At 44.2% G+C, this 20,344-nt stretch overlaps 1 protein-coding gene across 1 annotated transcript in view; it reads left to right on the top strand.

Annotated features, from left to right (window-relative positions):
• Positions 1 to 19,899, top strand: part of LOC122925511 (extracellular calcium-sensing receptor-like) — a 63,576-nt gene extending 43,677 nt beyond the window's left edge. Inside the window, exons 4-5 of the mRNA XM_044276865.1 lie at positions 82 to 205; positions 18,989 to 19,899. Coding sequence (XP_044132800.1) covers positions 82 to 205; positions 18,989 to 19,899 — 1,035 coding nt within the window. The remainder of the gene's footprint in view (positions 1 to 81; positions 206 to 18,988) is intronic.
• The last annotated feature ends 445 nt before the right edge of the window (positions 19,900 to 20,344 follow it).

Here is a 20,344-nt window from a genome sequence, read left to right as displayed (position 1 = left end):
TTTGAAAGCCACCCCTGCAGACCATGGCATGATTAAGAAGCTTGAGACTGCAAATTAATTCATATTTTGGATGCCCTTTAGGTTCCTATTTCCATCTGCAGTGACAGCTGTTCTGCCGGATTCAGGAAGGCTCCTCGTATGGGTGAACCTATTTGTTGCTTTGAATGTGTCCCTTGCCCTGAAGGAGAGATTTCCAACCGCACTGGTGAGAATTGAAACTGGATGGTAGTAATGTAACATTCTATTAAGGGAATGTATCTTGCTTACCATGGCTTCACCTGGCAAAACCAGCTGCTTTCCATGAGTGCTGACTAAAGATTGACAAACCAGTTCATACAGAACCAGGTTTGGTCGACAATTTTCAATTTTTCGGATGACAGACGAACCCGAACCTTTTCAGGTTTGTTTCAGACTAATCCTGGCAGACAGCTTTGATGAGCCAATTAGTTCTGTAGCAGACAGGGAGGTGCCCTAGCAGAATGAGTAGAACATCATTTAGTGCTGTGAATGAGGGTGGATAGGTCTTACAGTTTCTGCCAGAAAAAACAATCTTGGGGAGCCAGGGACAGTGAAAAATCAATCAAGCTTGTTGTATTCTACTGCCAGGAACATTGAAGGAAAAGACTGGTACTGGTAGTACAAAGAAGAAGAATCGCAGCGCCCTTTTAGAAGTCGGGTGCCAGCAATGTGTTTCTGCCGCCGGCTGTATTTGTATATTAAACGTTAATTATCATTGGCGGTGCAGTGCGCCCCCCCCCATCCCCAGTTTTAAAAACATTGGTGGCGCAGTGCGCCCTCCCCCCCTCCACAACATTAAAAACATTGGTGGTGCAGTGCACCCTCCCCAGAATTAAAATCATTGGTGGCAGTGGCAACAGAGTCCCCTCACCTACTCTCATTGGTAGCAGTATCAGCTTCTCATCGGAGCCCCAGCAGTGTAATCCTGGGGCCCCGATTGGTTACTGACATGTACTGGGGACCAGACCAGACCATCACATCACATAACAAGGGTTGCTCAAGCGATTCACCACACGTCCTCACACGCTGTTACGCCCTGCGCTGAGCCGTAACTCAAGCATAAATCGCCACCTGAAGCCTGCAAGCACACCCACGCACTAACACTAAACTTTCACTGCCACCACCCATTAGTTATAAGTTCGACAGGACACCCCTGAGTGTTCCACTCACAAGCAGACACACACACGGTAGTAAGCCTCAGGGAAAACAACAAACAGCCTCAGACTGCACACACACTCTTCATGGAGCTAACAGGTTCTTAAGGTTACAAGACAAACCATCAAACTTTTAGATTTATTGTATGAAAAATGGACAGCACTTGGTTACAAAAAATGATTAACAAGAGACATACATAAATGGCAAACAATGGTAAAATAAAAAGTAGAAAACAAAGAAAGCTCTAATAATTAGCAGTTGCGTCGAAAAAGTCCTTTCCTCCCAGGAGATTTGGGGCAGAATAATGGTGCACAAACCAATTCGATTGGATCTTCCACTTTGTGACACCCAAATATCCAGGGATTGCATGTTTATGCCTTTCCTCCAGGGCCAGGCCTGATCGGGATTTTCCCTCCCACCTCTGACTCAGACCCTCTGGGCTTAGCTTTATTACCCATGCAGCCGGTCCACTGGCCATCTAGGGAACAGGTATGAAAATATCAAAAAGATATCTTCACCAGACCAACTGGGAAACTACAGACCCCAGACCTTCTTCATAATTCATATCTCATCGTTCCGAGTCCTAGCATATCAAATGAGACACGTCCAGGAAGCTCATAAGACGAGATCCTTATTTTAAGAAGATGAAGGCGAGTTGATACGCCATGTCTGGTGTCCATGCGATGCCCCAATCATACCAGATATGATGAGCTGGGTTTTGGAGACGTCAGCCCCATCCTGAACAAGTTATGAAGGATTACAGTTTATTGTTCATTCTCTGGTATGAAGCTCGCATGCTGACACACAGCTGACACTGCTGTCCCCTGTCCTGAGTGTGATCAGCAAAAGGGCCCATCCTGGTTAGGATATCTGTGATAACTAACCCCATGGGGAGCAGTTTGCTGTTTTCACAGGTATACGGCAGACATCGATGGCTACTGACCTGGCAATACAAAAACATAAATACATACTGTATATGAATGCGAATCACACTGGACTATGTTATACTATGACATATACACATAAAACACATATCACAGCAATTATAATAACTAGGAATAAGGCGGTCCTTATTCCTGACAGTTACAATGGCAGCCAGGACGCTACTGAAGCCCTGGCTGCCATAGTAATCTCCCTGCTGCTGTGTGCACTATGCACAGGGCAGCAGGGAGAGTGTAAGATCCTATTCACCCTAATAGAGCTCCATCAGGGTGAATAGACAAGGGATTAAAAGATCCCAGGTCCTAGCCCCTAAGGGGGGAAGTAATTAATAAATAAACTGAAAAAAAAAAAACACTCCAAAATATTAATTATAAATTACCCCCTTTCCCAATTTTACATATAAAATATATAAACAATAAATAAATAAAATATTACATATTGCCACATCCAAAAAGTCCAAACTATTAACCCCTTCAACCCCGAGCCTGTTTTCACCTTCCTGCCCAGGCCATTTTTTGCTTTATGTGGTGCTAACTTTAAAACGCTTTTACTTATACAGGCCATTCTGATATTGTTTTCTCGTAGAATATTGTACTTCATGACAGTGGTAAAAATAAGTTAAAAAAAAACTTTTTTATTCATCAAAAAACTACCAAATTTACCCAAAATTTGGAAAATTTCCAAATTTCTATTTCTCTACTTTTGAAATAGATAGTAATACCTTCAAAAATAGTAATTACTTTACATTCTCTATATGTCTACTTCATGTTTGGATCATTTTGAAAATTGACATTTTGTTTTTTGTGGACATTAGAAGGCTTAAAAGTATGGAAGCAAACCAAAAATGACCCAATTTTAGAAACTACACCCCTCAAGGTATACAAAACTGATTTTACAAACTTTCTTAACCCTTTAGGTGTTCCACAAGAATTTATGATAAATGGAGATGAAATTTCAGAATTTCACTTTTTGGGCAAATTTTACATTTTAATCCATTTTTTCCAGTAGCAAAGTAAGGGTTAACAGCCAAATAAAACTAAATATTTATTACCCTGATTCTGTGGTTTACAGAAACACCCCACATGTGATTGTAAACTGCTGTACGGGCACATGGCAGGGCGCAGAAGGAAAGGAACGCAATATGGTTTTTGGAGGGCAAATATAGTTGAACTGGTTTTTAGATGCCATGTCCCATTTGAAGCCCCCCTGATGCACCCCTACAGTAGAAACTCTAAAAAGTGACCACATTTTGGAAACTACTGGATAAGGTGCCAGTTTTATTGGTAGTATTTTGGGGTACATATGATTTATTATTGCTCTATATTAAGTTTTTGTGAGGCAAGGTAACAAAAAAATTTATGTTTTGGCACTGTTTTTATTTTTTATTTTTACAGCGTTTAACCGAGGGATTAGGTCATGTGACTTTTTATAGAGCAGATCGTTTTGCACGTGGCAATACCTAATATGTATACTTTTTTTATTTTTTTCACTTTAGCACAATAATAGCAGTTTTGAAGCAAAAAAATAATCATATTTTAGTGTCTCATAGTCTGAGAGCCATAGCTTTTTTATTTTTTGACCGATTCTCTCAGGTAGGGTCTCATTTTTTGTGGGTTGAGGTGACGGTCTGATTGGTACCCCCTATTTTGGGGGGCATACGCCTTTTTGATCACTTGCTGTTGCAATTTTTGTGATGTAATGTGACAAAAATGTTTTTTTTTTTTTTTTTACGGTGTTCACCTGAGTGGTTATGTCATGTGATATTTTTATAGAGCTATTTGTTACGGACGTGGCAATTCCTAATATGTATAATTATTTTATTTTTTCACTTTAGCACAATAATAGCAGTTTTGACACCAATAAAATGATGTTTTAGTGTCTCCATGTTCTGAGAGCTATAGTTTTTTTACTTTTTTGGGCGATTGTCTTAGGTAGGGGCTAATTTTTTGCGGGATGAGGTGACGGTTTTATTGATACCATTTTGGGGGGCATGCGTCTTTTTGATCGCTTGGTGTTGCACTTTTTGTGATGTAAGGTGACAAAAATGGCTTTTATTTACACTGTTTTTTTATGGTGTTTATCGGACAGGGTGGATCATGTGATATATTTATAGAGCAGGTCTTTATGGACGCGGCAATACTTAATATGTGTGGGTTTTGTTTTGTTTTTTTCAGTTTTTTTTTACTTTATTCATTTTATTACTTTATTCATTTTATTAAAAACACTTTAATTTTTTTTAAAAAATTCTTTACTTTATTTATTACATTCACTTTTAGGGGTCTGATCCCCTCTGCAATGCATTACAATACATCTGTGTTGTAATGCATTGCCTGTTAGTATATGACTCAGTGTCCTACACTAACAGATTGCCTAGGAGACGGGCCTGAGGCTGAATCTCCTCAGCTCCCGTAGAAGGCATCGGGCTGCCTTGTGTCGCATCGGTCCCCGCCACAGCAGCGCGGGGACTCGATGCGATCGTTCACCCGACACAAACCTCTTCTATGTCGCGGTCAGCACGGACCGCGGCATAGAAGGGGTTAATCCACCGGCATCGGCTTTTACAGCGATGCCAGCGGATACAGCAGGGGTCCTGCTACCACGGACTGCCGAGCCCCTGCAGTGATCGCGCGCGCACCGCTCCGGGAACTCAGTGGTTGTACAGTACGTCAAAGGTCGGGGAGGGGCTAAAATATGAATAAATATCTCCTATGCGGTGAACACCATAAAATAAAATTTAAATTAAAACTGCGCGATTAGCCTTTTTTTTTTTTGTTACCTTGTCCCCCCCAAAAAATAGGATAGGACTGTTTGATTACGGGCCGGACGTTTCATAAAATGCGAAATGCACACGGCTTTTTTTGGTGATTTATTTTTTCATGTGGTATCGAATGGTATTGAGTATCACAATACTTTTTTATGGAATCAGAACCGAATCAAAATTTTGGTATCGAAAAAACCCTAGGGACAGGCAGAGAAATCTGTCAGCCAGGGAGTGAGAGGAGAGGAGCTCCTAGCACAACTGCAGCTGCTGCAAACCGTAAAAGCAGACACCTGCAAGGACATTACTTTTATTTTTTCCCATTCTAACAAGAATCCTCTTTTTAGAGGTTGGGTGGGGGGTTGAATAAGTGCAAAACGTGTTCTACCATCAATCTAGTATGGCATATAGAATACTAGTGTGAACTCCATGTCAGGGCATGTCACATATCTAATAAAAATATATATATATTTTTTAAACCGCATAAGTCAGTGATTGATAGGGTGATATTAGGGTTAAATCTTTTTAGTTCTCTATCTCCACACAGTTCAATATTATTATTTTTTTGGGGGGGGTTATTGAATTTATGCAAACCAGCATATAGGTGATCAGTACACTAATGCACAGGGTATTGCACCCCACATCATCTGGGAGTGAAAATGTGATGTTAAAGGGCTTCTGTCACCCCACTAAACATTATTATTATTTTTTTTTGTACTTATAATCCCTATACTGTGATTTCCAGCATCGCTGGCGTCTTCTCTTCCGGGTGTACTTGATGACGTCATCGGCGCAAGCGCATTGAGGAGTGAGCGAGCGGCCGAGCGAGCGGCCGAGCGAGCGACCGCCTCTCAGTGCGCCTGCCCCGACTGAATACCATTACGGCGCAGGCGCGAGATCTTGATAGCAGACAGGGCCAGCCAGAGGACAATCGCGTTCACTGGCCCTGTCAATCAACATGTGGAGGGGGCGTCTTTAGGATAGGAGGATGCGGCTGCTACCAGCAAGTAGCCGCCCTACTTGCTGGTAGACAGGTAATTAGCATATTTTAAAAGAACATTTTTAGCAGAATCTACTGAACCAAAATGATTAATTACATTATGTATGGATAAATCGCTGAATAGGGATTATAAGTACACAAAAAAAAAAACAGTTTAGTGGGGTGACAGAAGCCCTTTAAGCATCAAGCCTCAATCATCTATTTATTCTATCTCCATGCAGTTGGAATTTTATTTTGTTTGTGGGGTTATTCAATTTTATTAAACCAGCATATAGGTGATCAGTGCACCAATACACATGGTAGTGCACCGCATTATTAGTGATAACGTGATATTAAGCGTCACACCTGGCCTTTAATCATTCATTTCCATTTATGCTATATCCCCAGAGTTGGAATTACATAATTTGGGGGGTTATTCAATTTAGTTAAACCAGCATATAGGAGATTTGAATACCAATACACAACGTAGCGCACAAAATTATCTGTGTGTAATAACGTGATATTAGGCATCAGGTCTCAATTATCCATTTCCATTTATTTCCTTTTGTACACTGTTCCAAATTTTGGAGGGGTTGTTCCATGGAAATAAACCAGCATATAGGTGATCAGTACATAAATGCACAGGGTAGTGCACAAAATTACCTGTGAGTGATAACATGATGTTAAGCGTCAGGCCTGAATTATCCATTTACGTTTATTTCCAATTTTTTTGCAGGGTGTGAGGATAGTGATAATGAATTTAGGCCTAAATCAGTTTCCCTTTTTTGGGGTTGTTGAATTTAATCAAACCAGAATATACGTGATTACTACACCAATACCCTGGGTAGCACATGAAAGTATCTGTGAGTGATAACGAATTTAGATATCAATCCATTTACATTTATTTCTGTCTCCATAAGTTTCCAATCAAATTTTTTTAAGGGGTGTGCTGGAAATGATTAAAACCAGCATATATGTGATTCATACACTAATACATAGAGTAGCATTACCAGCTATCTGACCAGTAACATATTAACATAGTACATAAGGCCGAAAAATACATTTGTCCATCCAGTTCGGCCTGACATCCTGCAAGGTGATCCAGAGGAAGGCAAAAAAAAACTGTGAGGAAGAAGCCAATTTTCCCCACTTTAGGGGAATAAAAAATTCCTTCCCGACTCCAATCAGGCAATCAGAATAACCCCCTGGATCAACGACCCCTCTCTAGTAGCTATAGCCTGTAATATTATGACACTCCAGAAATACATCCAGACTAGAGTTGAGCGAACACCTGGATGTTCGGGTTCGAGAAGTTCGGCCGAACTTCCCTGAAATGTTCGGGTTCGGGATCCGAACCCGATCCGAACTTCGTCCCGAACCAGAACCCCATTGAAGTCAATGGGGACCCGAACTTTTCGGTACTAAAAAGGCTGTAAAACAGCCCAGGAAAGGGCTAGAGGGCTGCAAAAGGCAGCAACATGTAGGCAAATCCCCTGCAAACAAATGTGGATAGGGAAATGAATTAAAATAAAAATTAAATAAATAAAAATTAACCAAAATCAATTGAAGAGAGGTCCCATAGCAGAGAATCTGGCTTCACGTCACCCACCACTGGAACAGTCCATTCTCAGATATTTAGGCCCCGGCACCCAGGCAGAGGAGAGATGTCCAGTAACAGAGAATCTGTCTTCATGTCAGCAGAGAATCAGTCTGCATGTCATAGCAGAGAATCAGGCTTCACGTCAGCCACCACTGCAACAGTCCATTGTCATAAATTTAGGCCCAGCACCCAGGCAGAGGAGAGAGGTCCCGTAACAGACAATCTGGCTTCATGTCAGCAGAGAATCAGTCTTCATGTCATAGCAGAGAATCAGGCTTCACGTCACCCACCACTGTAAGAGTCCATTTTCATAAATTTAGGCCCAGCACCCAGGCAGAGGAGAGAGGTCCCGTATCAGACAATCTGGCTTCATGTCAGCAGAGAATCAGTCTTCATATCATAGCAGAGAATGAGGCTTCACGTCAGCCACCAATGCAACAGTCCATTATCAGATATTTAGGCCCAGCACCCAGGCAGAGGAGAGAGGTCCCGTAACAGACAATCTGGCTTCATGTCAGCAGAGAATCAGTCTTCATATCATAGCAGAGAATCAGGCTTCACGTCAGCCACCAATGCAACAGTCCATTGTCAGATATTTAGGCCCAGCACCCAGGCAGAGGAGAGATGTCCCGTAACAGACAATCTGGCTTCATGTCAGCAGAGAATCAGTCTGCATGTCATAGCAGAGAATCAGGCTTCACGTCAGCCACCAATGCAACAGTCCATTGTCATAAATTTAGGCCAAGCACCCAGGCAGAGGAGAGAGGTCCCGTAACAGACAATCTGGCTTCATGTCAGCAGAGAATCAGTCTTCATATCATAGCAGAGAATCAGGCTTCACGTCACCCACCACTGTAAGAGTCCATTTTCATAAATTTAGGCCCAGCACCCAGGCAGAGGAGAGAGGTCCCGTAACAGACAATCTGGCTTCATGTCAGCAGAGAATCAGTCTTCATATCATGGCAGAGAATCAGGATTCACGTCAGCCACCAATGCAACAGTCCATTGTCAGATATTTAGGCCCAGCACCCAGGCAGAGGAGAGATGTCCCGTAACAGACAATCTGGCTTCATGTCAGCAGAGAATCAGTCTTCATATCATAGCAGAGAATCAGGCTTCACGTCACCCACCACTGTAAGAGTCCATTTTCATAAATTTAGGCCCAGCACCCAGGCAGAGGAGAAAGGTCCCGTAACAGACAATCTGGCTTCATGTCAGCAGAGAATCAGTCTTCATATCATAGCAGAGAATCAGGCTTCACGTCAGCCACCAATGCAACAGTCCATTGTCAGATATTTAGGCCCAGCACCCAGGCAGAGGAGAGAGGTCCCGTAACAGACAATCTGGCTTCATGTCAGCAGAGAATCAGTCTGCATGTCATAGCAGAGAATCAGGCTTCACGTCAGCCACCACTGCAACAGTCCATTGTCACAAATTTAGGCCAAGCACCCAGACAGAGGAGAGAGGTCCCGTAACAGACAATCTGGCTTCATGTCAGCAGAGAATCAGTCTTCATATCATAGCAGAGAATCAGGCTTCACGTCACCCACAACTGTAAGAGTCCATTTTCATAAATTTAGGCCCAGCACCCAGGCAGAGGAGAGAGGTCCCGTAACAGAGGATCTGGCTTCATGTCAGCAGAGAATCAGTCTTCATATCATAGCAGAGAATCAGGCTTCACGTCACCCAACATTGGAACAGTCCATTGGCATATATTTAGGCCCCGGCACCCAGACAGAGGAGAGGTTCATTCAAATTTGGGTAGCCTCGCAATATAATGGTAAAATGAAAATAAAAATAGGATTGAATGAGGAAGTGCCCTGGAGTACAATAATATATGGTTAAGGGGAGGTAGTTAATGTCTAATCTGGACAAGGGACGGACAGGTCCTGTGGGATCCATGCCTGGTTCATTTTTATGAACGTCAGCTTGTCCACATTGGCTGTAGACAGGCGGCTGCGTTTGTCTGTAATGACCCCCCCTGCCGTGCTGAATACACGTTCAGACAAAACGCTGGCCGCCGGGCAGGCCAGCACCTCCAAGGCATAAATGGCTAGCTCTGGCCACGTGGACAATTTAGAGACCCAGTAGTTGAATGGGGCCGAACCATCAGTCAGTACGTGGAGGGGTGTGCACACGTACTGTTCCACCATGTTAGTGAAATGTTGCCTCCTGCTAACACATTGCGTATCAGGTGGTGGTGCAGTTAGCTGTGGCGTGTTGACAAAACTTTTCCACATCTCTGCCATGCTAACCCTGCCCTCAGAGGAGCTGGCCGTGACACAGCTGCCTTGGCGACCTCTTGCTCCTCCTCTGCCTTGGCCTTGGGCTTCCACTTGTTCCCCTGTGACATTTGGGAATTCTCTCACGCTCCAGTGCAGGAAGTAAGGTGGGCACATTGTCTTTGTAGCTTGGATCCAGCAGGGTGGCAACCCAGTAGTCCGCACACGTTAAAATGTGGGCAACTCTGCTGTCGTTGCGCAGGCACTGCAGCATGTAGTCGCTCATGTGTGCCAGGCTGCCCAGGGGTAAGGACAAGCTGTCCTCTGTGGGAGGCGTATCGTCATCATCCTGCCTTTCCCCCCAGCCACGCACCAGTGATGGACCTGAGCTGCGTTGGGTGCCACCCCGCTGTGACCATGCTTCATCCTCATCCTCCTTCACCTCCTCCTCATCCTCGTCCTCCTCGTCCTCCAGTAGTGGGCCCTGGCTGGCCACATTTGTACCTGGCCTCTGCTGTTGCCAAAAACCTCCCTCTGAGTCACTTCGAAGAGACTGGCCTGAAAGTGCTAAAAATGACCCCTCTTCCTCCTCCTCCTCCTCCTCCTCCTGGGCCACCTCCTCTTCCATCATCGCCCTAAGTGTTTTCTCAAGGAGACATAGAAGTGGTATTGTAATGCTGATAACGGCGTCATCGCCACTGGCCATGTTGGTGGAGTACTCGAAACAGCGCAACAGGGCACACAGGTCTCGCATGGAGGCCCAGTCATTGGTGGTGAAGTGGTGCTGTTCTGTAGTGCGACTGACCCGTGCGTGCTGCAACTGAAACTCCACTATGGCCTGCTGCTGCTCGCACAGTCTGTCCAGCATGTGCAAGGTGGAGTTCCACCTGGTGGGCACGTCGCATATGAGGCGGTGAGCGGGAAGGCCAAAGTTACGCTGTAGCGCAGACAGGCGAACAGCAGCAGGATGTGAACGCCGGAAGCACGAACAGACGGCCCGCACTTTATGCAGCAGCTCTGACATGTCGGGGTAGTTGTGAATGAACTTCTGCACCACCAAATTCAGCACATGCGCCAGGCAAGGGATGTGCGTCAAACTGGCTAGTCCCAGAGCTGCAACGAGATTTCGCCCATTATCACACACCACCAGGCCGGGCTTGAGGCTCACCGGCAGCAACCACTCGTCGGTCTGTTGTTCTATACCCTGCCACAACTCCTGTGCTGTGTGGGGCCTGTCCCCCAAACATATGAGTTTCAGAATGGCCTGCTGACGTTTACCCCGGGCTGTGCTGAAGTTGGTGGTGAAGGTGTATGGCTGACTAGATGAGCAGGTGGAAGAAGAGGAGGAGGAAGTCGAGTAGGAGGAGGTGGCAACAGGAGGCAAAGAATGTTGTCCTGTGATCCTTGGCGGCGGAAGGACGTGCGCCAAACAGCTCTCCGCCTGGGGCCCAGCTGCCACTACATTTACCCAGTGTGCAGTTAGGGAGATATAGCGTCCCTGGCCGTGCTTACTGGTCCACGTATCTGTGGTTAGGTGGACCTTGCCACAGATGGCGTTGCGCAGTGCACACTTGATTTTATCGGATACTTGGTTGTGCAGGGAAGGCACGGCTCTCTTGGAGAAGTAGTGCCGGCTGGGAACAACATACTGTGGGACAGCAAGCGACATGAGCTGTTTGAAGCTGTCTGTGTCCACCAGCCTATATGACAGCATTTCATAGGCCAGTAGTTTAGAAATGCTGGCATTCAGGGCCAAGGATCGAGGGTGGCTAGGTGGGAATTTACGCTTTCTCTCAAATGTTTGTGAGATGGAGAGCTGAACGCTGCCGTGTGACATGGTTGAGATGCTTGGTGACGGAGGTGGTGGTGGTGTTGGTGGTACATCCCCTGTTTGCTGGGCGGCAGGTGCCAACGTTCCTCCAGAGGCGGAGGAAGAGGCCGAGGCGGCAGCAGCAGAAGAGGCCGAGGCGGTGGCAGCAGCAGAAGAGACCGAGGCGGCAGCAGCAGAAGAGATAGCAGGGGGAGCCTGAGTGACTTCCTTGGTTTTAAGGTGTTTACTTCACTGCATTACATGCTTTGCATGCAGGTGCCTGGTCATGCAGGTTGTGCTAAGGTTCAGAACGTTAATGCCTCGCTTCAGGCTCTGATGGCACAGCGTGCAAACCACTCGGGTCTTGTCGTCAGCACATTGTTTGAAGAAGTGCCATGCCAGGGAACTCCTTGAAGCTGCCTTTGGGGTGCTCGGTCCAAGATGGCGGCGGTCAGTAGCAGGCGGAGTCTCTTGGCGGCGGGTGTTCTGCTTTTGCCCACTGCTCCCTCTTTTGCTACGCTGTTGGCTCGGTCTCACCACTGCCTCTTCCTCCGAACTGTGAAAGTCAGTGGCACGACCTTCATTCCATGTGGGGTCTAGGACCTCATCGTCCCCTGCATCGTCTTCCACCCAGTCTTGATCCCTGACCTCCTGTTCAGTCTGCACACTGCAGAAAGACGCAGCAGTTGGCACCTGTGTTTCGTCATCATCAGAGACATGCTGAGGTGGTATTCCCATGTCCTCATCATCAGGAAACATAAGTGGTTGTGCGTCAGTGCATTCTATGTCTTTCACCACTGGGGAAGGGCTAGGTGGATGCCCTTGGGAAACCCTGCCAGCGGAGTCTTCAAACAGCATAAGAGACTGCTGCATAACTTGAGGCTGAGACAGTTTCCCTGGTATGCATGGGGGTGATGTGAGAGACTGATGGGGTTGGTTTTCAGGTGCCATCTGTGCGCTTTCTGCAGAAGACTGGGTGGGAGTTAATGTGAACGTGCTGGATCCACTGTCGGCCACCCAATTGACTAATGCCTGTACCTGCTCAGGCCTTACCATCCTTAGAACGGCATTGAGCCCCACCATATATCGCTGTAAATTCTGGCGGCTACTGGGACCTGAGGTAGTTGGTACACTAGGACGTGTGGATGTGGCAGAACGGCCACGTCCTCTCCCAGCACCAGAGGGTCCACTAACACCACCACGACCATGTCCACGTCCGCGTCCCTTACTAGATGTTTTCCTCATTGTTATCGTTCACCACAACAACAAAAATATTATTTGGCCCAATGTATTGTATTCAAATTCAGCTGAATATAAATTTGAGGCCTAGTATTTAGGCGCTGGGTGACCGGTATGGATTTAGTGACAGAATTAGACTTGGAAATGCACAGTAGCGGGTGTGTGAAGTTATTCTGAATGACCCTATGTGCACCTTGAATATTATATACCCTTTTAGGGATAGATTTCAAATAGCTCTGATATAGCAGAAACCACTAAATTAGGAAATTGCTAAATTGGGAATTGTATTTCAACCCAGAACAAAAAATGTGCTTTGACGGACACTAAATAACTTGCCCAGCCACAACAGGACAGCGGTAACGAGAGATTTAGCGGGATATAAATTTGAGGCCTAGTATTTAGGCGCTGGGTGACCGGTATGGATTTAGTGACAGAATTAGACTGGGATATGGCCAAAAAATAACCACACTATTGCTGGTTAAATGCACTTGGTGTGACAGCTTGACCAACCACACTACTGAGGGTTAAATGCACTTGGTGACAGGCGCAGCTTGCCCCTGATGTAGTATATGGCCAAAAAATGGACAGACTATTGCTGGTTAAATGCACTTGGTGTGACAGCTTCACCCTGATGTAGGCTTTAGCCAAAAAACAACCACACCATTGAGGGTTAAATGCACTTGGTGACAGGCGCAGCTTGCCCCTGATGTAGTATATGGCCAAAAAATAAACAGACTATTGCTGGTTAAATGCACTTGGTGTGACAGCTTCACCCTGATGTAGGCTTTAGCCAAAAAACAACCACACCATTGAGGGTTAAATGCACTTGGTCGCAGCTTGTGCTGGCGCACCACAAGACACAAAATGGCTGCCGATCACCCCAGAAAAAAGTGACTGACAAACGGTCTGGGCAGCCTAAAAACAGTGAGCAATTGAGTATCAGCAGCTCAATGACCCACAGCTGCAGATCGATCAATTAATCAAGTCCTTTGGAGGATTTAATCTGCCTAATCTCGCCCTACTGTCGCAGCCGCAACCTCTCCCTACGGTAATCAGAGCAGAGTGACGGGCGGCGCTATGTGACTCCAGCTTAAATAGAGGCTGGGTCACATGGTGCTCTGGCCAATCACAGCCATGCCAATAGTAGGCATGGCTGTGACGGCCTCTTGGGGCAAGTAGTATGACGCTTGTTGATTGGCTGCTTTGCAGCCTTTCAAAAAGCGCCAAGAAAGCGACGAACACCGAACCCGAACCCGGACTTTTACGAAAATGTCCGGGTTCGGGTCCGTGTCACGGACACCCCAAAATTCGGTACGAACCCGAACTATACAGTTCGAGTTCGCTCATCCCTAATCCAGACCCCTCTTGAATTCCGTTATTGTACTCACCATCACCACCTCCTTAGGCAGAGAGCTCCATAGTATCACTGCTCTTACCGTAAAGAATCCTCTTCTATGTTTGTGTACAAACCTTCTTTCCTCCAGACGCAGAGGATGTCCCCTCGTCACAGTCACAGTCCTGGGGATAAATAGATGATGGGATAGATCTCTGTACTGACCCCTGATATATTTATACATAGTAATTAGATCTCCCCTCAGTTGTCTATTTTCTAAAGTGAATAACCCTAATTTTGATAATCTTTCAGGGTACTGTAGTTTCCCCATTCCAGTTATTACTTTAGTTGCCCTCCTCTGGACCCTCTCCAGCTCTGCTATTTCTGCATTGTTCACAGGAGCCCAGAACTGTACACAGTACTCAATGTGTGGTCTGACTAGCGATTTGTAAAGTGGTAGGACTATGTTCTCATCACGGGCATCTATGCCCCTTTTGATGCAATCCATTATCTTATTGGCCTCGGCAGCAGCTGCCTGACACTGGTTTTTACTGATTAGTTTGCTGTTTATTAAAATTCCTAGATCCTTTTCTATGTCAGTGTTACCGAGTGTTTTACCATTTAATATGTACGGGTGACTTGCATTATTCCTTCCCATGTGCATAACTTTACATTTGTCAGTGTTAAACCTCATCTGCCACTTATCTGCCCAAGCCTCCAGTCTATCCAGATCCCTCTGTAGTAGTATACTGTCCTCTTCAGTGCTAATTACTTTACACAGTTTAGTGTCATCTGCGAAAATTGATATTTTACTGTGCAAGCCTTCTACATGATCATTAATAAATATATTGAAGAGAATAGGGCCCGGTACTGACCCCTGAGGTACCCCACTAGTGACAGTGACCCAATCTGAGTGTGTACCACTAATAACCACCCTCTGTTTTCTATCATTGAGCCAGTTACTTACCCACATACAGACATTTTCTCCCAGTCCAAGCATTCTTATTTTATATACTAACCTTTTATGTGGTACCCTGTCAAATGCTTTGGAGAAATCCAGATATCCGACATCCATTGATTCGCCGCTGTCAAGTTTAGAACTTACCTCCTCATAGAAACTGATTAAATTAGTTTGGCATGACCGATCCCTCACGAAGCCATGCTGATATGGCGTTATTTGCTTATTTCCGTTGAGATGCTCTAAGATAGCATCTCTTAGAAAACCTTCAGTTTACCCACAACACATGTTAAACTTACCGGCCTATAGTTTCCAGGCTCTGTTTGTGGACCCTTTTTGAATATTGGCACCACATTTGCCATGCGCCAATCCTGTGGGACATTTCCTGTCAGTATAGAGTCCGCAAATATCAGAAATAAGGGTCTGGCTATGACATTACTTAATTCCCTTAGGATAGGGAGGTGTATGCCATCTGGTCCTGGCGATTTGTCTATTTTAATCTTTTTAAGTCGCTGTTGTACTTCTTCCTGGGTCAGACAGGACACTTTTAATGGGGAATTTATTTTCCTCAGATAATACATTGGAGAAAAAAATATTTAACAACTTTGCTTTGTCCTCATCACTCTCTGCGACTCCCCCCTCATTACTCTTTAAAGGGCCGACACCTTCAGATTTATACTTTTTAACATTTATGTAATTGAAGAACATTTAAGGGTTAGTTTTACTCTCTTTGGCAATTAATCTCTCGGTCTCTAGTTTGTCCACTTTTATTAGTTTTTTACATGTTCTATTTTTTTCCTTATAGTTTTTCAGTGCTTTCGTGCTACCCTCCTGTTTTAGTGTTTTATATGCTTTCTTTTTGTCATTTATTGCTTTCTTTGCAGTTCCATTTATCCACATTGGTTTATTTTTGTTCCTTAACCTTTTATTCCCATACCTCTCACAATGAGATTTTAGGATGCTTTTAAAGATATCCCATTTTGTGGCTATGTTTTTTATTTTTGAGGACTTTGTCCCAGTTGGCTAACTTTTTTGAAGTTTTTTTTTTTTTGTTCCTCCCTGTAGAAACGCTCTTTTGAATGATAATTGGAAGGTTATTACTTTATAGTCACTATTTCCCAGGTGTCCCTCAACCTGCACGTCTGTTGTTCTGTCAGGCCTATTGGTTAATACTAAGTCCAGTATGGCCGTCCCTCTAGTTGGGTCCTGAACCAGTTGGGAGAGGTAATTGTCTTTTGTTATTGCCAAGAACCTGCTTCCTTTATGAGATGTACAGCTTTCAGTTTCCCAGTCTATACCTGGGTAGTTGAAGTCCCCCATAATAACCACCTCATTATGATTTGCTACCTTGTCTATATCGTTTAGTAGTAGATTTTCTGTGGACTCTGGTATATTAGGTGGTTTATAGTAAACTCCTATTACTAATTTATTATTGTTTTTAGCTCTATGTATCTCTACCCACAGTGACTCCACATGTTCATGTCCCTTTAGATCGGACTTTACATAAAGGCAGACCCCTCCCCCTCTCCGGTTTTTACGATCCTTTCTAAACAGACTGTAACCTTGTACATTATCTGCCCAGTCATAGCTATCATCCAGCCATGTCTCAGTTATTCCCACTATGTCATATTTATCCTCACACATCACATCACATCACTGTAGTAGTAGTAGTAGTAATAGTAGACTGCAGTTCTCCCTGTATTATTGTTGAAGAGAGAGAGGATAAGATTGTAGATTGGATGGCTCAGTCTTCCTCTCAGTCACAGCAGGATGACAAGGAGGTGACTTTAGAGTCTGACACTTCCTTGGAGCAAGGGGTCACAGAGTTCTTCCTGTTCTTCCCCCTTGTAGCACCAGAGAAGGCTTTCAGCCCTCTTAGTCTTCACTCCCCCTTCCTTTATATTAAGAAGTGGCAAGGAAACATTACAACACCCTATGGCAGATAGTCAAGAGAGTCTCCCTGTTAAAAACCTGTGTGAGAGACATCACTGTTTGGGCTGCAATGAGGAGGAGGTTCAGGAGGAGGCTGGGGATGCTATGCATAGCTGTATTCATGGTGGCGGTAATAGTGCGACCATTAGCCACGGCATTGGTGATGGGAGCAGCAACAGTGGCAGTTGGGGAAAACACAGAGAAGGGGAGGTGGGCCAAGGAGCCCTCCTTGATAGCTCATAGTCTGATAAAAGCGGCACAGAGGGTCAGGACTCCAATAATAATAGTGTACTGGATAGGACCTGGGAGCTGGGTTAGGGTGCTGAGGAAGAGACAACATCAATGGAGAAGGGTGTTCGCAGCAGCTCCCAAAAAAACTGCCAGGGCCCACTGTCCATCCTTTCAGCCATTTTCATGTGGTGAGGATTGCTCTTCTGGACTTGCAGTGTCACAATGTTCTGCAGCTACACCACTTAATCCACATCTAGAGATGAGTGAAGTTATGAAAAATTCGATTTGGTTGCTTCGCCGAATTTCACAAAGAAATTTAATTTGTGACAAATTACTTCCACACAAAGCAAATTCCTTTGCATTATCCCGAATCCCGAATTTAGAAAACAGCAAATTTTTTCACATTTTTGTTAACTTTTTGATTTTTTTATAAATAAAGGTGAAATATGTTGACTCAAATTTACCATTAACATGAAGTACAATGTGTCACGAGAAAACATTCTCTGAATGGCCAGTATAAGTAAAAGCGTTCCAAAATTATTACCACTTTAAGTGACATATGTCAGATTTGCAAAATTAGGCCTGGTCAGGAAGGGGGCAAATGGCCTGGTCTGGAAGTGGTTAAACATACACGGTGTTATGGGAAAATAAATAAATAATAAAGTGCCTTGGGGAACCAAGCGTCCAAAAATTATGCCTTGACAGGGTTGGAATGCCTGCCCGTACGACTCGCATAGGTGTTGATTCTCCGAAGAAAAAGTGGCTCGTTGTGAACGAGACTAAAAAAATTCTCCCTTTTAATTGGGAGCAGCAGCAGTGCCGTGTTGATGTGCAAAGGGTTCGGTACGGATATAGTGGCATTTAGTATAGCTGTCATTGAGTTTGAGAGTTTGTGGAGGAGGGAGGGAAGACGAAAAAATTTCATACAAAATAAACAAAAATAGATAACAAGTTTTCCTAAAAATTATGATTCCTCAAAGGCTATAGGGGGTATATACTAGGAATAAAAAAAGGGAGATTTCGGCACTGGGTAGATTTGTCGTTGCATCGTCTTTATTTTCCGTTTCACATTATAGGTTACATACAGTGGACTATATGTAACCTATAATGTGAAACGGAAAATAAAGACGACACAACAACAAATCTACCCAGTGCCGAAATCTCCCATTTTTTATTTCTCTGTATGGAGAGCTAGCCTTGGTTCATCTCGTGCACAGAGGATTTTGGGTAAGCTGGATTTATTTATTATATATTTGGACAGGGTTATATACTAATTTTCAGGGGAATTGGAACATTTACAGTTTGGTTCAAATCGATTCAGTTCTGAACCGAACTTTTTAAAAATTCAGCGAACCTGAACCGAATCTCCAGCGGTTCACTCATCTCTGAGTTGAAGCGAGGTAATCAGCTAATCGATGTGTTGGATACCATATAAAAGGTGTTATACTGGTGGCCTCTGTTCACTGATCCACTCGCTATGTGTCTGTCCTGTGTGCATGTGTTAAAAGAGCTTAGTTCAGTGTATCTTACCTTAGGTTCAGCACTGCAGGGGTTCCACTCTTTTCCTCATTGCTCTTTGTGTTGCTGTCCAGCTGCTGATAAATTATTCAGCTCACCTATAAATACCTACTTGTCTCTCTCACTCTTTGCCTAATCAACACAGGTCCTACTAGATTTCTTTACCTTGCTATCTGAGCTAAAATCTCTTTACCTGTCGGTATACAATAGAGGGATTAATATGTTTGTTTACAGTTGATAAAATACATTTTAATATGTTTGCTCACTATTTAAGGTTTAACTTTATCTTTCAGACTCCATAGATTGTTCAAAGTGTCCATGGGATATGTGGCCAAACAACCAAAAGAACCAATGTCTTCCAAAACCCATTGAGTACCTTTCATATGATGAGCCACTGGGATTCATTTTAACAGCCACCAGTGTTTTTTCTTCTATGGTTCCATTATCTATTCTTCGGCTTTTCTATCATTACAAGAACACTCCAATGGTCAGAGCAAATAACTACTCACTTAGTTGTATCTTGTTGGTATCGCTGACATTCTGCTTCCTGAGCTCTTTGGCCTTCATCGGTTACCCCCATACAGAGAAGTGCCTTCTAAGACAAGCAACATTTGGCATGGTGTTTGCCCTTTGCGTCTCCTGTATCTTAGCTAAAACTGTAATGGTAGTCTTTGCATTCATGGCAACCAAACCTGGAAGTAGTCTTAAAAGGTGGACAAGTCCTCAAGTGTCCTACATGATCATCATCTGTTGTTCGCTCCTTCAGTTACTCCTGTGTGTCATGTGGATTTATGCTTCTCCTCCATTTCAACAAATAAACACTGGAAGCAAACCTGGAATTATTCTCATTGAATGTAATGAAAACTCAACAATTGCCTTCTGGAGTATGTTGGGGTATCTAGGCCTTTTGGCTTCCATCAGTTTTATTGTTGCCTTTATGGCCCGGAGGCTTCCAGATAGCTTTAATGAGGCCAAGTTTATCACTTTTAGCATGCTGGCCTTCCTCAGTGTTTGGGTGTCTTACATCCCAGCATCCCTCAGTTCGCAAGGAAAGTATACAGTAGCCATGGAGACCTTTGCAATCCAATCATCAAGTTGGGCTCTTGTGATCTGTATGTTTCTACCCAAATGTTTTATCATGTTGTTCCGACCACATATTAACACCAAAGAACATCTGTTAGGTAAAAACAAAACTCAAAAATAGGCTCAAGTGCAGGTATACATTGTGGAAGAGCATGCCCATCTTGAACTTTCATCAGACTGAATCATGTCACAACCTTAACCTATTTAGAACAGTTAGGACAGCACTTCCCAACTCAATTCTTGTAGAAAAAGAAGGTAGCTTGTCTCCTCCTTCAGTGCACTGAAGATTGTCCTGACAAGGATCATACCACTCTTCTATAGTCCCCGACTAAACTGGGACTTCGCTTCATGAAATTCTTCGATGTCGTGTACATTCTTAAATGTGTTGCCCAGGATTAATCGACAGGACTGCAATCTTCCCAAAAAAGTACCTCCACCTGTCCTTGGTGGTGCCTGAATTGAGCTACACTCAATTTAAAGGACATGAGCTGCAGTACCAAACATAACCTGAGGGCAGGTGAAGCACTATTTTTATTAGAGGAAAGTAGCCTTGTTTTTCTAACACT

The sequence above is a fragment of the Bufo gargarizans genome, chromosome 2 (assembly GCF_014858855.1).
Source record: "Bufo gargarizans isolate SCDJY-AF-19 chromosome 2, ASM1485885v1, whole genome shotgun sequence".
NCBI classification, from domain to species: domain Eukaryota; kingdom Metazoa; phylum Chordata; class Amphibia; order Anura; family Bufonidae; genus Bufo; species Bufo gargarizans.
Note: the sequence above shows the minus strand (reverse complement) of the source record. Positions and strands in the feature narration are given on the sequence as shown.